The following is a 22,154-nucleotide window of genomic DNA, read 5'->3' on the forward strand; positions in this document are numbered from 1 at the left end:
ATTTGACATCATCCTTCTTAGGTGACCCTGATTATCCCTTCAGTTAGTTAAGCACTGCTCCCAGGGGGCAGAGCATGCAGTTTTAGCCTCTGGGTCTTTCCTCAGACTGTTTCCTACTCCCTGTTGTCTATCTAAATTTTATCTTTCTTTTAGGGACGAATTTAGATCTTGACTCCCCATGAACTCTTGTCTAATTACTCTAAACCTACACTGTCCAATATGATAGCCACCAGGCCCATTTGGCTATTGAGCACTTGAAATATGATTAGTTTGAAGAGTCTGAATTGGTGTTAAGTATAAAATGTATACCAGATTTTGAAAACTTAGTATAAAAAAATGTAAATACTTATTAGTAACACTTATATTGATGACATGTTGAAATGAAAATTTGGGATTAAACAGACTATATTATTAAAATTTTAATTTTGCCTATTTCTTTTGACTACTTTAAAAGTTAGGTGTGTGTCTCCTATGTGGCTTGCATTATACTTCTATCATATGTGCTGCTGTAACCTGTATTTACCTCTCTTAAAACTAAACTGTAAGCTCTGGATTTCAAGGTTCAGGTTCATCCAATATTTTTTTATTTCCAAAAATCTAACATGAAACACACATAATATGTTCATGCGGAAGGATTCTTTGATCAAATTCAGAAGATTTATTTCATCAAATTTCTAGCTGTATTTGTCTCTCTATGCATCATGTTTGAACAATGCTTTCTTATTTTACATATGAAAATAGAAATTTTAAGGGCTAAAATGCTATGATCAGTTTTTGAGGGTCTTTATCTTTTAGCAAATAATTTTATCTGTAATACTGATGGAAAAATAGCTCACATTACCTGGGCAGAATTACATTTATCAACTAAATGTAATTAAACTACTCTGTAAATAAAGTGAAATGAATTTGTACTTACAAGTAAAGGTAATTGTATCCAATTGGAAAAATGTATTACATGCCCCCCTGATGCGTAATGGAAAAACCTGAACCTTGCACTTTCATTCTTATGTTTTGTCTTTGATTTGATTAGCTCTTTCTAACCTGACCCTTGTTTTCTGCCTCATGTCTCTATTCAGTTCACCTCAGTATTGGTGTATCTTTGATGAATTGTTGGTTTTTAGCTCTTCTTCTGTAGATATTGGACATGGAGGTGAAAAAGAAAAGAATCAAGGGCAAAGTGAAATAAAGGACATGAAAGTATTTAGAAGCCAGTTTCCATTCCCTCTTAAATGAAGGCAAAATCCCTTTGTCTATGACATGATATTTAACTATGGTGCAAATTTTTTTAATTTAAAAAACAATGTATGTAATATGATAGATAATTCTAGAGGATATGCCTGAAGGAAAAAAAAAGCACTAATCTACTATCTCCACCCCTAAAAGGGACTCCAGGTGGTCTCTGAAACGTTCCAGTCAGATTCCATCTCACCCAAGGCCACCATTTCAGGCTGTCACCGAGGAAACTCCCTTGATGGAAGTCTGTCCTCCCAGACTTCCCAGGAAAGAGGACCATCGCATTCCAGGTACACAATTGCAATGTTAGGGTCAAAAATGTATCCCCAGCTCCCCAAAATGAAATATACATTTCTACCTACTTATATAGCCTCTGTCCCTTAAAATGTGTAAGTGCATATTATATATGTACATATTCTTGGTCAAAGTATAATTAGATTAATAATTCCAGAAATGAGCTATGAATAGCTCATTTAAACACACTCAGATAGACATAGAAAGACATGTCTGATTCAGTGAGATGTCTGAACTGAATAATATTTTAAATATTTCGATGCAGAAACAAATGCTCTCAAAAGATTATGTTTCAGGAGTGTGAAATGATCTGCTCTAATGTATAAAAATACTTTATACCAGCAGATCCTTGTATTAAAAAATGAGTGCTTCTAAAGTACTCACAGGGAATTCCAAAGTCTGTTATTTGTAAATATTCCAAGTCTGCCTCTGTTAGCTTGTGTCATAGTGACTTTACTTACCGACGCCTTCCCTAGGGACAAACATTAATCCATTTCTTCCTACTCCCTGATAAAATTATGAAAGCCTGGATTCATGAGGTTTGCCTTTGTACCCATCTATTAACTCCACCTAGGAGGGGAGGGTCCCTGAGACCATTTGTATATCCCTGTTTTCAAATGACGTTATTGTCTAGTAGATAGTATTTTAAAAGGAGGTATTTTAAAAATAGTTTTATTGAGGTTTAATTTGCATACCATAAAATTAACCCATTTTAGGTGTACAATTTAATGATTTTTAGCAAATTTACAAAATTGTACAATTACCAACACAATTCAATTTCAGAACATTTTCTATCACCCAAAAACATCCCCTCTGCCCATTTCAAACACTGATCGCTTAGTATGCTTTTTGTCTATATATAGTTGCAATTCTGGATACTTCAAATAAGTGGAATCATACCATCTGCAGTCTTTGCATCTGACTTCTTTCCTTCAGCACAGTGTTTTAGATCATAGCATGTACAAACAGTTCATTCCTATTTGTTGCTGAATAGTATTCTGTTGTATGGATGTATTACATTTTGTTTATCCATTCATTAGTTGATGGATGTTTAGGTTGTATCTAACTCTTTGCCTATTGTGAATAATGCTTCGATGAACATTCACGTATAAGTTTTTTGGATGGGTAATGTTTTTCTTTCTGTTGGGTAGATACCTAGGAGTGGAATTGCTGTGTTGTATGGTAAATTTATGTTTAATGTTTTAAAGAACTATCAAACTGTTTTCCAAAATGGCTGCACCATTTTACATTCCCACCAGAAATGTATGAGGGTTCATTTTTCTCTGTATCTTTGGCAAAACTCGTTGTTGTCTTTTTATTATAGCCACTCTAGTGGGTGTGACGTGGGATCTGATTGTGGCTTTAATTTACATTTCCCTAATACCTAATGATGTTAAGTATATTTTCATGTCTTTGTTAGCTATCTGAATATCTTCTTTGGTGAAATACCTATTCAAAACATTGCCCAAGTTTTAACTGAGTTGTTTGTCTTATTATAGAATTGTAGGAGTTTTTAATGTATTCTGGATACAAGTCCTTATACCTCCCTCACCCCCAGAGAAAAGATTCACAGATATTTCCTCTTAGTATTAACTTGCCTTTTTGTAGGTAATTTTAAAATAATCTACCTCCTTTTGGCACCAGAAGCAGGCCACATGGGTGTAGTGTTTTATTTTAATTTTTTAACATCTTTTTTGGAGTATAATTACTTTACAATGGTGTGTTAGTTTCTGATTTATAACAAAGTGAATCAGCTATACATATACATATATCCCCATATCCCCCCCGCTCTGGCGTCTCCATCCCACCTCCCTATCGCACCCCTTTAGGTGGTCACAAAGCACCGAGCCGATCTCCCTGTGCTATGCGGCTGCTTCCCACTAGCTATCTAGTTTACATTTGGTAGTGTATATATGTCCATGCCACTCTCTCACTTCATCCCAGCTTACCCTTCCCCCTCCCCGTGTCTAGTGTTTTTTTTTTTTTTTTTAAGATTTCTTAGAATTGTTGAAAGCATGGAACCAAATGAATATAATTGCTTTTTAACCAAAACACTATGTTGTGCTTTCAAAAAGCGAAATGGGAAGAGTTTATTTTTGTGTCTTTATTTTGGACTTTAAGAGCAAGTGGCTCCGTTGAATAAGATTTTGCTGGTTGGGAATATGAAATTTTGACAGCAACTTTAGTTGTGTAAGCAAGGATTGTTTGTGTTTATCCACAGGATTTACTGTGCCAGGTCAGTGGTGATAATTCATTCTTAAAATCATATCATTTTTAATGTGGTAAGAACCCTGTGAGGATAACCAATCCAATCTCCTGTCTCCTTGCTGATAAACTAACCGCATTTTAACCACTTGAACACTTTCAGCAATGAGAAAGTTAGTACTCTCGGATGAAACTCATTTCATTTTTAGATAATTCTATTTAATGGCCTTTTTAAAGAATTGAAGTATAGTTGATTTACAGCAAAGTGATTGTTATACATACATATGTATGTATTTGGCATGTCCTTTTTATATTTGACTAAATTTTGCTTTTCTTTAGTTTCTGTATATGGTTCTTATATTAGTTTTCTATTGGTATGTAACAAATTACAACAAACTTACTGGCTTAAAACAGCACACATTTATTATTTCAAAATTTCTGTACGTCAGAAATCCAGGCACAGTTTAGCTGGACTCTCTGCTTCAGGGTCTTACCAGACTGAAATCCAGGTGTCAGGATGGACTACAGTCGCATCACAGGCCTGACTCAGGAAAGATCCACTTACAAGCCTCTTCAGGTTGTTGACAGAATTCATTTCCTTTGGGTGTAGGACTGAGAGCCCTGTTTCCTTGCTGGCTATTATTTTGGGGCTGCTCTCCATTCCTAGAGGCCACCCACAATTCATTGCTATGTGGCCTCTCCACAGGCTACCTCACAACATGGCAGCTTACTTCTTTAAAACCAGCAAGGGAGAGAAGTCCTCTCTAATTCCAGTCTGCCTATACAGTCTTTATAATATAACATAATCACAGGAGTGACATCTCATTATCGTTGTCGTATAAAACAACCTAATCACAGGAGTGACATGCCATTACTTTTGCCCTATTCTATAGGTTATATGAAGTCACAGGCCCTGCCCAAACTCAAGAGGATTATAAAGGGTGTGACCACCATCAGGTGGGAAGCAGGGGTGGCTCCCCAAAGTGTATCCATCACAGTCCTTTTGAGTATATACAGACTCTTCTCATATTACTGTTCCACTTATTCAAAAGTAACCACTATGATGACCCCTCCACACACCAAGACTCTCATTTTATTTGGTGACAATAACTCACTAACAAAGTTATCAATGGTATAATTTAATCATATCTGGGGAAAAAGTAGCTGCTTACTACACAGACTAAAGAGAATAACAACAGGAGCTACCTGTTGTTGGGCATCTCCTGTCTGCCAAAAAACAGAACTAGGGTCTTTACATTCATAGTTTTGTCTAAATTTTCATTTATTCATTCATTTCTGTATCTTTTAAGTGTATTCTAGACACTAGGGTTGTTTCAGTGTCAAAGTTCTTATCCTCAAAGAGCTCATTTTCTAAAAAGATAGACAGATAAAAGAGAGTAAATGCATAAATAAGTAAAAATATTTTCAGGTTACTCTAGGTCTAAGAAGGCAAAACCAAAACAAAGGGATGGGAAATGAGCTGTTTTTCATAGAGACCTAAATGATATGAAGGAGACAGCCTCAGGAAGATCTGGGAAGAGCAATCCAGGCAGAGGAAACAAGTCTAAAGGCTTTGAAGTGGGAATAAGCTCAGTGTGTTCCAGGAATGGAAGGGAGGCCAGTGTGAGCAGGGGCTAGTGGTCAGCAGGGGGGTAAGGTGTAGGGAATCAAACCAAAGTGGTTATTAGGGGTCAGATCACAGAGGAGCCAGGAAGCCATGGTAAGAAGTTTGAATTTCGTTCCAGGTGTGATGAAAAGTCATTGGAGTTGTTTGAGCAGTGGAGTGACATTAACTGAATTATACTTTTTAAATATCACTCCAGATGGTTTATGAAAATAGGCTTGGAAAGCAGAAGTAGACACAGAGATTAGTTAGCAGACATTTGCAACGGTCCAGGTGAGAGAGGATGTGGCTTGGTTAGGATGGTTGTAGCAGGGGTGAGAAAAAGGCTGAGATGAGTTGCAGTTGAGATATATTTAAGGTAGGGCTGACATGACTGGATGTGAAGAGTGAGAAAAAGCAAATAATCAAGCATAACTTAGGTTCTGGGCTTGAGCAACTCTATGAGTAGTTATTAAATTTATGATATAAGGAAGACTGAGAAAAATCACACATAAAAATATTTTGAATCTGCTTACTTCCACCTACCTCTATGGCCACCACCATTATTCAAGTCATTCATCACCTCCTGCCTGGAGTCCTGCAACAGCCTACTTATTAATCTTCTCTTATTCACTCTTGTCACCACCCAATAAAGGACATACAGAGTCATGAAAAAAATTAATCATGCCACTCCTACACTTTAACTTTTTCAAAGGCTGCCCACTGCTATCAAGATAAAATTCAAAATCCTTGAAATACCCCCTCAAAGCTCCACATTATCTAGCTGCTGTCTAGTTCTCCTATCTAACATTGTGTAATTACTCACATTCGCATCACTAGATTGCAACATCTTCTGAGTTCTTCACATGCATCATACTTCCTCTTAGCTCTGAGATTTGGCGTATGTTATTCCATCTGCCTGGATGGTTCTTCCATCTCTCTTTACTTAACCAGCTCCTCATTCTTCAAGACTCAATTTAAATAGCATTTCCTTACTTCCTAGGGAGGCTTTGGCAGATTTTAAATACAATCACAGAACTCCCTGTTTTCTCTTATGGTACAAATGGCAATTGTAATTTAAAGACCTGTGTGATTAGCTGTCTCCTTCACTAGACTGTAAAATCCTTGAACAGAGGGACCAAGTCTCTTTTACTCATTGCTCTATATCTCTAGTGCCTGGCACATGGCCTAGTGAAGGGCACTGAATAAGCGGAGGAGTTTAATCTTCACAACAGCCATGCAAAGAAGCCATTGTTTCTCTTCTAAAGATGAGGAACTGAAGCTTAGATTAAATGACTCGCTCAAGGACACACAGCTAGAAAGTAGAAGAGCTAGATCTGAGCCCAGTCTAGACACTTACACAGTCCACACTCTTCACTCCTCTTCCATGAGAAGGTAGGCCTTTAGGGGGAGCACAGTGGGGTTCCTATAGCAAGCTACCCATCTCCTTAATTATGTTTTTATGGAAGCCTCTTTTCTTCTTGATCCCTCATTAAAGGAGAAAGTGTTGTGGTTGTTTGCCAGAACTAGTCATTGTCAGGAGCAAATGCTTAGCATCACCTTCCCCTGACCTCTCCCAACAGGTCTGAAACTCAGCTCCTATTTGGTCCTTATCTAATTGGGTCTTTTAACACTTTAACCCCGGTGGCCACTCTACACTTCCTGACACTTCCTCCTTGACTTTTTTCACGTTATACTCTGTTGTTGTTGTTTTCCTTACCTTTCAAATGGAATCTTTATAGACTTTTTCTTTGCCTTCTCCTCCATGGCCCTCCTCTTACTGTTGCTGTTTCCCTCTCCTCCCACATTCTCCCTCTGAGTGGTCTTATTCACTGCCATAGTTTCAATGACTCGCAATGTGATGATGACCCTCAAAAGATATCCCATCTAGACAACTCTTTTAGGCTCCAAACCCGTGTAATCAAGAGACTGATAGAAAGCTTTCTGTACCTCAAACTCAGCCTGTCTAAAACCAAATGCATTCTCCTATCTTCCTTATTTCAGTAGATGGCACCACTATCAACCTACACATCTTAGTCAAAAATGTGGGGTTTACTCCACTCCAAGTCCTTTACATTCTGCCTTATTAATGTCTCTCAAATCCTCTCCTTCTCTCCAACCTCATAGTCACTGCTTTAGTTCAGATCCTTATTATCTCTTATTTGGATTTCTGCAAGTGATCCTAACTGGTATCTCTACATTCAGTGTTGCCTCCTTCTAAACCATTATCTATATAATGTTACAAAAGTGATTTAAAATACATATCTGATCATTCTATTCCCTTGCTAACAAATCTTCAGTGGCTACCCATAGTTTTTAGGATACATTTCAAACTCCTTGGTCAGCATATGTTAAGTCTTCATGATCATTCATGACCAAGCTTACCTTTCCCCACTTCTCTCTTGCCACTTCTTTTTCATGTTTATTTTTGGTACCAAAATCTGTATTCGCTACAATTGCTGTACAACAAGTTACCCAAATTTCTTAGCAGCTTAAAATGAAAGAAATTTACTACCTCACATAGTTTCTGAGAATCACGAATCCAGAAACAGCTTAGCTAAGTGGTTGTGGCTCAGGGTCTCTGGTCAAGATACTGACCACAGCTGCAGTCATCTGAAGACTTGAATGGGCTGGAGTGTCTACTTTCAAGGTCACTCATGGCTGTTGACCAAACAGTTCAGTTCTTCAACATCTGGGCCTTCTCATAGAGTTCCTCATGACCTGGCAGTTGGCTTCCCCCAAAACAAGTTACCCAGGAAAGAGGGTGAGGAACCAAGATGGAAGTCTCACTGTCTCTTATAACTTAATATCCAGATGGAATCTTCAGTGTCTTTTATAACCTAATCACCGAGGTGGCATGCCATCACTTCTGCTATATTCTGTGTATCACACGAACCAACCCTAGTACAGTGTGAGAGGAGACTCCACAAGCATGTGAATACCAGGAGGCAGGGATCATTGGGGGCTATTTTGGAGGCTAATTACAATAAATAATAATGATTACAATGTCACCATCATTTTATATATAATTATTATGACTATATATCTGTATTTTCTTTATATCAGTCATTAAGTATCCTCATATTTCTTCTTTACTAGTTCTGTTCTACACACATTCCAAGGAGTTTAATTTAATTTAAATGTAAGTGATTTCTTACCTCAAATACTATGCTTCTCCCTGACTTTAAACAATTGTGAAAAACAATGTTATGGTGAAATATTGAGGTCATAAAATACCCAGGAACTTATATTTCTTACATAATTTTTCTCAACCATAGTAAGCATTGGAAATTTGCAAATATAAATAACAAATGATCTTTCTTTCCTCTGCCAAAACTCAGTGTTAATGGCTTTATTCTGATTTGCCTGTAAAGACAAAGCCAACTATAATGTCCAGGGTTTCCTCTTTGTGGAAGGACATTGTTTTTCCCATTATCTGATATTGCCACAGTCAATTATCTATGTGTATATGCATTCATCGACACATATATACACACAGTCACCCATAGCACACATAAACCTACACGTGTGAATTAGATATGAACTCAGTGGCGCTTCAGAAAAAATGAATTATGTCTTCTCTTTGCCTAGCTGCAGGGACTGGTTGCCATGGAAATGAGGCACAAGGTAGACGTTTCAGAAAATGCTAATGTTAATGTGTCTGCATTGGAGGAGTTCATGTATTAATCAGAAATAAAGAGAACTTTAATAACAAAACAATGCAAATATCCTAGGAACAAAAGCTGTCCTCTTATATCAAAGAAATCCAATTTACCATCTCTTTTGCCCTGACCTTGACTGAACCGAACATCACTCTTCCTGGAACTCTGCAATCAGAGAACAGGTAGCTAGTTTTTTAAAATTAATGTCAGATTTCATCTTTAATTACCATATGCATAGACTTAATTTCTGCTTCATTAAATACTGCATAGGGTCAGGACTAATTTCCACAGTTCTCTTCCTCCATAGATTGTCTGTTATTTCCAAAGTGTTTTTTTGCTTCAGATGCATTCTACTAGCATCTCCCGACCCTAATTAATAATAACTTGGTTTCCTTAAAGCCATAGTTGCTTGGAAAATTCACTAAAGCAATTCCTACCTTTTTTTGACGGTCTTTTTTGGTCATAATGTATTCTACACAAATCAAGGAAGTATGTGCTAATTATAGAAAAAAATTTAAAGGTATAAAATGTCTTTAAAAAATTGAAAATTATCCATGAGCTCATCAGGTAGATATAAACATTTTTTTTGTGTATATACTTCTCATCATTACTTTTATATATACCATTTAGAATAAAACTTGTATTCATACTTTCATAAAATTTTCACTTTTTTCTGCAAAATAACTTACAGAATCATAGAATATTAGAGCTGGAAATAACTCTCCTATCATATCAATACAATGAGCTGTCCCCATACCACCTTTATTCACTTATGTAAATTTTTTCTCACATTTAATTAGGTAGATAGTTGATTAGTTAAGTAAAATGACTTTTATTGGTTACTTAGTGACAAGTTGATTGTCTGATAATCCTGTCCTAAATGAAAAAAACATGATTGATTATTCTTGCCTTTTATTGACTACTCACCCCAGTGTAGCTCACACTTTTAAGCCAAATAAACTTGTACTTGATAAAATGAAGGTACTTCATGTTATAAATATTTGCTATAGAATGGCCTGTTAACTTCATTCTTGTTTCAGTGTCTCTTTAAATATTAAGCAACTGAAATGTGAATTTACTTAACAAATTTTTTTAAATTATTTATTTATTTTTGGCTGCATTGGATCCTCATTGCTGCTCGGGCTTTCTCTAGTTGTGGTGAGCGGGGACTAGTCTTCGTTGCGGTGCGGTGGCTTCTCTTGTTGCGGAGCACAGGCTCTAGGCGTGCAGGCTTCAGTGGTTGTGGCTCACGTTCTCTAGAGCGCAGGCTCAGTAGCTGTGGCGCAGGGGCTTAGTTGCTCCACGGCATGTGGGATCTTCCCGGACCAGGGATCGGACCCATGTCCCCTGCATTAGCAGACGGATTCTTAACCACTGCGCCACCAGGGAAGCCCTACTTAACAAATTTTGATTGCCTAAGTTATAGACTCGTTTTTGGTCTCTGATTGCATCCGTATATTGGTGGAGTCTTACTGTTGAAGATCTGATTATCAGCAGAACTGATCTGTTAGGAAGTAGTTAATGACTATGAGACTCAACTGTACAGTAGTAATTACTTTCAGTCAAATAAATTTTGTGTGTAAAGACAGAAATATAGTCATCTGGCACCCTCGGGGCAAAACTACCAACATATTGCAGTTAGTGTTTCCATATAGGAATTGTATTGGATGTTGTTTAAAAGCACAAAAGTCATGCATTATTTGTTCTCTAGGGCAGTTGCCCTCCAATCCTATTAAGAATGTTTAAGAATTACCTGGAGAAATTAAGAATATGGGATTAACAGATCCAAATTACTATATATACAATAGATAAGTGGCAAGGATTTACTATATAGCACAGAGAATTATATTCAATATCTTGTAATAACCTCTAAAGAAAAATAATCTGAAAAAATATATAGCTATACAAAACTGAATCACTTTGCTATACACCTGAAACTAATGCAATATTGTAAATCAACTATACTTCATTAAGAAAAAAAAGATTACCTGGAGATATTGTTTAAAATAAAGATTCCTGGGTTCTATCACCAGCAATTCTGGTTTAGTTAAGTTTGGGATAAGACTTGGGAGTCTGCAAATTCTCATAGAAGCAGTACATTGACATATCACTATATAGAACACTGCTCTAGGGATTTGAAATTATTTATGGAACTTCCTGAACTAATTTACTAACCAGAAATATTTGGGGACACTGTGGTGTGGGGCAAAAGGTAAAGGGTAAAGATAGCTAGTCCAAGGGGGGGGATGGAAATCTGTTGAACAACTAATGTCTGCCTTCATCACCAGAGCCTAGTCAGGAAAACAACAGGCTCTTATAAAAAGTCAAATGACTGTCACAAATGCTTGAGGACCTAAAATTACCCAGCTGGTAGCCAAGCCAACCTCATACTTTGTCTATTCTTTATAAATCCAAGAGTACAGAACTGAAAAAAAAAATCCTCTTATTCTAGGTATGAACGATAGGCTGAGAGGAGTGGGTTTTTCCATGCTTTTTAAAAAATGAGAAATGGATGGGCTTCCCTGGTGGCGCAGTGGTTGGGAGTCTGCCTGCCGATGCGGGGGATGCGGGTTCGTGCCCCGGTCCGGGGGGATCCCGCGTGCCGCGGAGCGGCTGGGCCCGCGCGTCCGGGGCCTGTGCTCCGCGGCGGGAGGGGCCGCAGCGGTGAGAGGCCCGCGTACCGCAAAAAAAAAAAAAAAAAAAAAAAAGAGAAATGGAGTCGGGTGGGTGGGAGGGAAGAGTGGTGAAGGCCTCTTAGGAAAATGGTAGAAATGAGAATCAAGGTTGTTACTTTCCCTCAAACTGGGCTTGGGGACATAACCAGTCAGGGTCTCAGGAGGAAACAAGAGATAGACTGGTAATTTGAGAAGAGATTAAAAAGGCCTATTTACAAAGGTTTAGATAGGATGTAGCGAAACCACAAGAGCTAGTGCAGTACTCCAGGGAGAGTGCCATCAGGAAGCCCACCAGGAGGCTCCAAGTCTGAGGGAGCAATGGGAGGGAACAGCTGTGGAGAACTGCAGGGAGAGAGTGATTAATAAGATCTGTGACCTACCGTGGTCACATCGGTCCTAGGCCACAGTGTGAGCCCTCAGCAGATCTCTGGGAGGGAGGAGTCTTAGGGAGAAAATCATTGTCCTTCTTCCTTCCCATCTCCTGTGGGAGCCTCCTTTTGCAGAATTCACCCTGGAGCCAAAGGCATGGGAGCCTTCTATAGAGTCTATACAGACCAGTCTTTCTGGACATGGAGGTAGAGAAGGGTGGAAAGTGGATGGGGTTAGGGAGCAGGGGTTGGAGGCAAATAAGAAATATCCTGCCCAAGATGAGAACCTTAATTTTGAATCTAACCCTCATACTTCTTATGAAAATTCAGCAATTCACAATTCTGAGACTCAGCCTTTTAAATAAAATGATTACATAATGAAAAGTTAGATAATAAAGTATTTTGAAAGAACAGTCTAACACATTATCCAGAGGATGATGAGACATTTGTGTAAAACTATATATATAAATAATATGAATTACATATATAAATATTTACATTATATATTTATGTTATATATAATGGATGTACAGAGTTCTGTATAAATATATATGTATATTATATAAAATAGTGTACATATGGATAGAGTTTCTATATATATAAATAGTGGATATTTAGTCTATATTGATAAAGTTCAAGATCTTAGTTGGCTAAAATTCTCTAAAGAAACACAGAGAAAAGTACACAACACCCAAGTGGTTAGTTTTATGTATTTTCACAGGTGAATACACTAGAGTAATCAGCACCCAGATAAAATAGAACATTACAAGCACCCCAGCCTGGTAGATCATATAACACCTAATTAATTTTTGTTAAATGAATATACATACCAGCATTTATTTGCCTATTCTCCTTTGGCTGACTTTGAGAATGTTCTCTAGGTTTTTACTGTAACGAGATTGCTACAATGAACATTCTTGTGCATGTCTCCTTGTGTACAAGCGTTTCTCTAAGGTAGAATTTCTGGATCATAAGGCAGGGACACTGTAAAATTTACTAGATATCACCAAATTGCACCCTGAAAGGGTTTACCAGCAGTGTATGAGCGTTCCCGTGTATTTGCACCCTCAACATTTCTTACTGTCTTCAGGCTTCTATAGTCTCACAGATCTGATGGGTGTGAGGTGATATCACATTGTGGTCTAAGTCTACATTTCCCTGATTTTTCATGAAGTAGAGTATCTCTTTATGTTTATTCTCTCTTTAGGTTTTCTTTCTGGTGAAATTTCCTTCCATACCCTTTGCTCCATTTGAGTTATTTGTCTTTTTCTTACTGATTTATAAGCATTCTTTATTAATGAGAAGAATAATCCTTTGTAGGCTAAATACATTGCAATAATCTTTTATCTTTTGTAGACTTTTCACTTTGTTTATGTTTTTTAATAGAAGTTTTACATTTGAAAGTCAAATTTATCAATACTCTCTTAAAATAGTTGGGGATGTTATCTTCTTTAAGAATCCTTTCATATTGGTTATAAATATTTTCTCCATAGTTTTCTTCTGTTTTGCCTTTGCTATGTCTCCAGTTCATCTAAAGTCGGCTTTTTTTGATACATGGTGGTATGAAATAGGGATTTGGTTTCTCCACATGAATGACTCATTTTTTTCCCTCAGCATTTCTTAAACAGTTTTTTTTCCTGCAGATTTGTAACTTTATTGAGTATCAGTGTCAGTATCCACATATGTGAGTGTATGATTTGGGGGCTCTCCATTCTGTTGCATCTCCCTATTTGCCTGACTCTACCCATATTCTACAGTCTTATTATTATAGCTCTTTTCTCATTTTTGTTATTGACTTTAATAAATTAATAATAAATTTAATAAAAGGTTTTGTGCATCTATTAAGAAAATCATGTGGACATGTTCTCCTATAATCTTTTTAGGTAGTAAATTAATAGATTTTCTAATAATAAATCATCAAATTCCTGGGGAAAACCCAATTTGTGCATTGCTGGACGTAGTTTGTTAATATTTTATTATTTTTACATTGTGCTCATAAATGAGTGTGGCTTTTGGTTTTCCTTTCCTGTTCTGTTCTTGTCTGGTTTCAGTAGCAAATTTATAATAGCCTCATGAAAAGAATGTTCCCTCTTTTTTCTGTCTTTGGAACACTTTGTATAAAACTAGAAATACCTGTTTCCTTAATGTTTAATGAAATTTGGCTGTAAACCTTCTGGGCTTGATATATTTTTAAAATAAATTTTATTTACCACAGTTCAGTTTTTAAAAGTGGTGGGTCTATTTAGGTTTTAATTTCTTCTTGAATCAGTTTGGTTGGATAAATGTGTTCATCTAGGTATTCAAACTTTTAATTCCACTGTTCATTGTGTTTTCCCTCATTTCTGAAACCATCACCATATCTAGTTATGTCTGCTTTTTCAGTGATAGTATTTTGATCATACTTTTTACTACATTTCTTGATTAATTTTTATTAGTTTTATCCAAGAAATAATATTTGTTTTTGTTAATCCTATCTATCTTTGTTTAATATTTCATTAGTATATGCTCCTATTTTATCTTTTTTTAAATTCTGTACTATTTGGGGGTTTATTTACTTTTTTTTTTAACCTATTGAAGTAGATGCTTACTTCATTATTTTTCACTTCATTATGTTTCCTTTATCCTGCTATAAGCATGTAGATCTCTAAATGTTCCTCTCATTCCACTTTATCCGTATCTCACACGTTTTCATATGTGGAATCATTATCATTCCATGTAATATTTTAAAAATTCTAATTGTAACTTTTTATTTGACCCATGAGTTATTTCAAAGTGTATTTCTAAATTTGCAAACTGATTAGAGCTTTTCTTTTTGCTATTAGTTTCTACTGGAATTCACCTATGGTTAGAGTACTAGGTTTATGTGGGATGATGAGTTTTCAGTTTCTTTTGAGACTTCATTTGTAAACATTGCAAGGTACAAGAAAATAATGTTAAGTGTGTTATTCAGATCTCCTATATTCTTACTAATCTTTGCATGCTTGATCTACTATTTGCTAGAAAATGTGTGTTAAAATACTACTACTATTATTTGTCTATTTTCCCCTTACAAGTCTCTCAGGTTTTGCTTTAAGCATTTGGTAGCATTCTTGTTAGGTATGTACAATACATGTTTAGAATTAGCATAGCTTCCTAAGTTTTTCTTTTAACATTATGGTGACAATCTTTATATCTAATAATACTTTTACCTCAAAGTTTATTTTTTATTATTGCTACACCAACTTCCTTTTAGTTATATTTGCATATCTATACCCATTCTCTCCCTTCCTAAATTTCTGTGCCCTCAACTTTTAGGATTTTCTTTTGTAATTAGCATGTGACTAAACCTTGTTTTTTAAATCCAGTGTGAACATTCTTGTCTTCTATCCCATGAATGTATTCAGTATTTATTTTGATAACTGCCATTTTGGATTTATATTTTCCATTTTATTTTATTTTGTGCTTTTTATATACTCTGCTTTTTATGTTTCTTTTTTCTCTTCTGCTCTGCCTGTTAACTGATTGAGTTTTCTCTAATCTCCTTTTTTCTTCTTTTGGAAGGAAATTTTCTATTATATGGCTACCATTAAAAGTGTAACATGGATATTTATCTATTGAAAGTCAGAATTAAATAAAATCCCAATGTTTCAACTCTGCCTTATTATATATTGTTATATACACTTGTGAAAACATGGCCAAAATCAAGATAATGAACATACCCCTCACGCTTTAAGGTTTCTTTGTGCCTTTTGTAATTTTTCCCCTTCTCTACCCCACTCTTTCCTCATTCATAGGCAACCACTGATCTGCTTTCTGTCACTATAGATTAGTTTGCAGTTTTCCAGAATTTCATATAAGTGAAAACATACTCTTTTTACTCAGTGTAATTATTGAATATATTAATAGTTCTCTTCTTTTTATTGCTGAGTAATATTCTGTCAAATGGATATACCACAGTTTGCTTATCCACTCACCTGCTGATGTGCATGTGTGTTGTTTTAAGTTTGGGGCAATTACATTCTTATAAAGTCCTTCTCCACTGCAAGATTACCAAAAAAAAAAAAAATAGCCAAAATTTTTTCTAGTATTATTATAGTTTTATATTTTTGCATTTAGATCTTAATCTATCTTGATTTTATTTGGTGATAAAATATGCTAATTAAGAAAGGTTAAATTAAATATTTTTCTGAGGAGTAAGTCAATTATGCCAATATTATTGACTAATATATTCTTTGAACTAATTTGATTCATGACCTTTTTTATATATTAAATTATTGTAAATTTTTGAATCTTTTGTAGCTCCATATTTCATACCACTGAACTTTTGTTTAAACCCTTTGCTAAATATTACTGTTGTAAAACACAGATTAATATCTGGCAATTTATACTCTTTATACTTCCTGTTAACCTTTCTTGATTAGTCCCAAACTTTTTTTCATCCATCCAGTTAAAGTTCAGAACAGTCTTATCGATTTCTAAAAGATAAATCCCTTTAGAATTTTGGTTAGAATTTGTGATATTGTGATTTATAAAAAGAAATATATGCTATGTGGTCTTTGTCCTTGTTTCTGGTACAAACATCCTACAACCCTTAGAGTTTCCTAAGTGATGAGGGGAGCAAAGGTGTCTTTTGTTATGTTAATGAGGTGACTTTTGGACAGCATCTCAGGTTAAGGGCTGGCTGCCGGGAGAACTAATCACGTGATTAGAGGGTTGGAAAATTTAGCCTCACCCCTGACCTCCCTAAAGGGGAGACAGACTGGAGGTTGAATTAGTTGCCAATGGTCAGTGATTTAATCAATCGTGCCTATGTAATGAAGCCTCCTTAAAAACCCAAAAGAGAGGGTTCAGAGAGCTTCCAGGCTGGTGAACACATGGAAGTGCTGGGACAGTGGCGAGCCTAGAGAAGGCATGAAAGCTCCGTGCCCTTTCCCCATACCTTGCCTTATGCATCTCTTCTGTCTGGCTGTTCTTGAGTTATATCCTTTTATAATCTGATAATCTAGTGAGTACATGAGTTTCCTGAATGCTGTTAGCCTCTCTAGTGAATTAATTAAACCCAAGGAGGGGACCATGGGAACATCTGATTTGTAGCCAGTCATTCAGAAGTACAGGTAACAACCTGGACTTGCAGCTGGAAGCTGAAGTCCTGGGGCAGGGGTTGTGGGAACCTCCATCTATAGCTAGTAGGTCAGAAGCACTGGTAACAACCTGGACTTGTGACTGGTGTCTGAAGTGGAGTGGGAGCAGTCTTGTAGCACTGAACCCTTAACATGTAGAAGCTGACATTACCTCCAGGTAGGAGGTGTCAGAATTGAGTTATATTGTAGGACATCCAGTCGGTGTCCAGAGAATTGTTGGTGATGTGGGAAACACTCCCTTCCTACCTCCACACATTGAAACTGGGTACAGAACACAAAAGATAATTACATTAAACTTATGGATTCCACCTATAAAGAGTGGAAATCTTTATAGAATTGAGTATTTATTCCAATGATTATAGTTTGTCTTTTTGTTTATTAAGATTTTTTTAAATGTTCTATAGTACTGTCTATAGTGGTTTCCAAGTGTCGCCAACTTCTTGTATTACCATTCTCTTTTAGTTTGTGGGTTGATGTTCTAGGCTAACTTGTTTAGTGCCTGTGCAATCTTTCCTAATATATCCTGATACTGATTATTTTTTTCCAGTGGTTTGTAAACCATAATATAGGACAATGATCAAATCTTATGTTGAGTGTTAGATATTCCCTACCTAAACTGATACCAATTGATGTTAAATTGATCTTTCTTTCCCTTACTTTTTGGAGTGGATGTTTATCTTCAGTTTGTTAGGTCAAATATTATTTAAATTTGAATGTATTAATAAGTTATATATGTGGGCTTCTCATTGCAGTGGCTTCTCTTGTTGCAGAACACGGGCTCTAGGTGTGCAGGCTTGAGTAGTTGCAGCATGTGGGCTCAGTAGTTGCGGCACGTGGGCCCTAGAGCGTGCAAGCTTCAGTAGTTGTGGCATGCAGGCTCAGTAGTTGTGGCGTATAGGCTTAGTTGCTCCACGGCATGTGGGATCTTCCCAAACCAGGGATCAAACCCGTTTCCCCTGAATTTTCAGGCAGATTCTTAACCACAGTGCTACCAGGGAAATCCTGAAAAGGCCTTTCTTATTTACATTTTCAAAATGTTTATTGCTTGTATGTACAAAAGCCATTGATTTCACCATCTTTGTTTTGAATCCGTTTCTGAAGTTTATCAGTTTATTCAAATAAATGAAGACAGTCAATAAGCATGTAAACAAAATAGAATATAATTTCAAGTCATGCCATGTGCTGTGAAGAAAATTAGAACAAGATGAAGAGATGAATAGTGGGAGAGTGAAGCCATTTCCCATAATGGTTAGGAAAGACCTCTCTGAAAAGATGACATTGGAACAGAACTCAGATAAAGCTTAGGTCATAAGGATAGAAATTTCCACATAGAGAAAAGCTCTGAAGCAGGCAAAAGCTTGATGTATTCAGGGGTAGTAAGAAGGTCAGTGTGAGTGGAGCACAGCTACCAGATGTATCCAGATGGGTCCAATCAGGAAGGAGAAACCACACAGTAATTTGGACAGGGCAAGTTTAATCTAGTGAATTATTAAGTATAACAGAGGATTGGGCTATTGGGGTAATGAGAGACCAGCTAGTAAGAAGTAAAGAGAATTCTAAAGCATATAGAAATAGCAGATATAATGGAGCAGTCACCAACTTTGAAGCTCAGGCACAACACCCAAGGAAGAAGCCCCTCCAGGACTGAGATCCAGACCTTGTCGGAGAGGACAGAGTCACACCTCACTGAATGGCAGAGAAGTCAGCGTGGTGTTGTATCAGGGGAACTTGCTGGAAATCTGCCCTCTGGAACTTGTCAGAAATCCACTCTCTAGGGTGCTAGGGAAAGCTGTTCATGGGGGGGCCTCTTAGTAGAGGCACTTTGCTACAGAACTTCCTGAAACAGGATGTGCCAGGGAAGCTGTTGGCCACTGGGTGCTGCCGGCAACTGATCACGGTAAGAGCTGGGCACAGGAAGAGCTGTGAGTGCGGCAGGAGCCCGGTGCTAGAAAAAACACCCAGGCTGCAGACGCTGCACACTGGGGAAGCCGTGTGCACTGCAGGAGCTCAGCACTGGACACGCACAGACGCGACGGGAGCCTGGTACTGGAGAAGCCGCACACAGTGCAGGGATGTGCCAAGCAAGTCCATCAGAACCAGGAAGCAAAATTCTTTCCTCTTGCAAAACCTCTTCCATTCCCTCTACTGACAACGCTTAACATTGTGTCAGCTGTCAACAGAAAAATATTAAAAGGACCCGAATCCATTTTCACAGAGCAAGCAAAAAAGATGAATTTGGAGTTAAGAGGGAAAAATAAATAACTGGCACACCAGTGCAAGCATGATAATGAGGTTAGAGTGATAGACACAGCCAGATTATGCAGGCCATGTTGGCCACTGTAAACAGCTTGCATTTTATTTTAAGATTTTTATTTAAAAATCTTTTGGAGGGGTTTGAGCAGAGGAGTGGAGAAACAAGAGAAGAAGCAATGAGACTAGGAAGAAGTAATTGCAGTAAAGCCTAATGGGACATGTTGGGGTCTGTGGAGCTGATGCAAAGTGGTTGGAAGGAGAATCTATGGGACTTCCTGATGGATTAAAAGTTGCCATGCTGTTGATGTCCAAAGTGTATTCTAGCTCCCCTGTAAGAGGGATAAACTCTAACATTCCATACATAGGAACTTATATGAAGAAACGCTTTCTACAATCAGTTGACTGCCCACTTGGTCAAATAATTAGTATCGTAGCAACTTATGTGGTTGAATTGTAACTTTTACTTAGTTTGCTACTTCCATTAAAATATTCAAGAATATTAGACTACAAGAAAGCATCAACGGTCACAACCATCGTGTACAGAGACAGTCACCCCTCCACATGCCAGGCAATGCTAATGAGAGTAGAGAGGAGAAAGGGCATCACGTGCTTTGGTAGGGGACTAGAAAGTCTATGAAAATGATTCACAGGGCACCAGACCTGGTCGGGGTTTGCATATCTGAACTTTTTACTGCACCCACAGTAAGAAATATATTTTACTCATGACTCACGGCAAGTATGTAAAGTGAAACAGAAATATCACCAACCATACAAATCCTTTGTTGCATTTTGATAGTTTTTATTCTAGTTAACATTTTAATAAGAGTCATATCCTTTTGAATTAATTTCTTGAACCAGTAATGAGACATAACCTCCAGTTCAAAAAATATGTGCCTAGTAAATTAAGGAGAACCTCTCCTCACTCTCAGTGGCTGCATTTTTTTTTTTCTTATCAACTTTTTTTAACATCTTTATTGGAGTATAATTGCTTTACAACGGTGTGTTAGTTTCTGCTTTACAACAAAGTGAATCAGTTATACATATATATATATTTTTTCTGAAACTCTTCATGTGTGGGTGGCACCATTTGCTAGTTGATAGCAGGGTATAAAATTTTCTCTCTTGTATCATTTAATTCAGGAAGAAATTATGCTGGGGGTTAATTTCAGATTTTAGATTTAAGATTCCATCTTTGGATTCCAGAAGTTCTAAGTTTATAATTTGTCATGTATTGTCTATCATTCTCACCAGACCATACTTTCCTCAAGGTGAGGAATTTGAACTTACTTACCTTCATATCCCCTAAGATACCTGAGATGCTGAGTAATTGCTTAAAACTAATTTGTAGTGCAATTAAGTTGAACATTAAATAATGAATATATTGTGTGTTTAAACTGAATAATAGAATTCCAGAATTCTGAGCTTTTTTAAAAATTAGTTTTGCTGTCTTATACGGATATATGACTTTAGAATTTTCAAAATGATTTCATTTTCCTCAGAGTATAACTTCTGTTTGTTTAGTACTTTGCAGTTTCCTTGGCTCTTTTACATAATATTATCAAACTGAAATTAAAATATCCCAATGAAGTACACAAATATTATGCCCATTTCTATCAAGGTTGAAGTCAACCTGATAGCTTGGCATAAAAGAAACATCATGATCTGAACCTCATCTGTTTTTATAGACTCTCATCAGTGTCCACCACCCAAATTACTCGCCAACTATACCAACTGCATGATTCTCCCCCACCGACTTAAAACTCATGATTTTTAAAAAAATCCATGCCTTCGTAGGCATTGTTCCCTCTGACTGAAATGCTGATCCACTCTTCTGACCCATCCTCAGCTTTGTCTGTGTAATTGCTACTTATCCTTCAAAACTCTCTCAAATGTCTCTACTTCTAGGTAGTATCTAGCAAAAGCAAAATGAGTGAGACCAGTTAGGAGGACAGTAGAGTAAACCAGACAAGAGATAAGTGAATGAATAAATGACCAAATGAGAAAAGCAGAGTTATAAGCTACGTTGTGCCTCCCCTTGGAATGTATGACTGCCAGGATAATCATGTTCTTTCTGCCATTGGGAACAGGGTCTCTCTCGTGATTCCTCCATGCCAAAGGTCCCGCTATGCCACCTACTTTGACATTGCTGTTCTTCGCTGCCTACTCCAGCCCCATTGGTCTGAGGAGGGCACTCAGTGGTCTCTGATGTACTATCTACAAAGGCTGAGACACATGTTGGAAGAGAAGCCAGAAAAGCCCACAGAGCCAGATATTCCTCTCCTGCCCAGACCCAGAAGTAGCTCCATGGTGGCGGCAGCTCCCTCACTAGTGAACACACACAAAACCCAAGTAAGAGAAACTTGGTCCATTATCATTTGAACCAACAACTTCAGCCATAACAGATTCTTTTTCTCTTCTATGCATCCAACTCTTATTTATCCCAGTGCTGACTGTTGGATTGGTGGGTTACTCTGATGCTATTTTCCATCTTTTACTGCTGGACCCTTTTGCTGTTCTTTAGCATTTAATTGACCATTCAAAGAGGTGTTATCTAAATGCCTCTTATACACAGTTATCTAGATAAGCCTCTGTTGATCCAGAATAATGGAAAATGGATCCTCTGCTAATCAAAATGCTAGTTAATTGAGAGTTTTCACATATAAGTGTCAATTAATGATATTATCAAATGCATGCCACTAGCATTGTACTGAACGTGATGTAACCTCCTTTTGCATAGCTCA

The 22,154-nt window shown here is 37.1% G+C and overlaps 1 protein-coding gene across 3 annotated transcripts in view; it reads left to right on the forward strand.

The window, feature by feature from the left end:
• Nucleotides 1-22,154, forward strand: part of UNC80 (unc-80 homolog, NALCN channel complex subunit) — a 248,069-nt gene that overhangs the window by 17,341 nt on the left and 208,574 nt on the right. For all 3 annotated transcript variants that reach the window (XM_024124665.1, XM_055079011.1, XM_024124666.1), the window contains exons 7-8: nucleotides 1,384-1,523; nucleotides 21,501-21,762. In XM_024124665.1, the coding sequence (XP_023980433.1) occupies nucleotides 1,384-1,523; nucleotides 21,501-21,762 (402 nt within the window). The remainder of the gene's footprint in view (nucleotides 1-1,383; nucleotides 1,524-21,500; nucleotides 21,763-22,154) is intronic.

The sequence above is a fragment of the Physeter macrocephalus genome, chromosome 2 (assembly GCF_002837175.3).
Source record: "Physeter macrocephalus isolate SW-GA chromosome 2, ASM283717v5, whole genome shotgun sequence".
NCBI lineage: Eukaryota > Metazoa > Chordata > Mammalia > Artiodactyla > Physeteridae > Physeter > Physeter macrocephalus.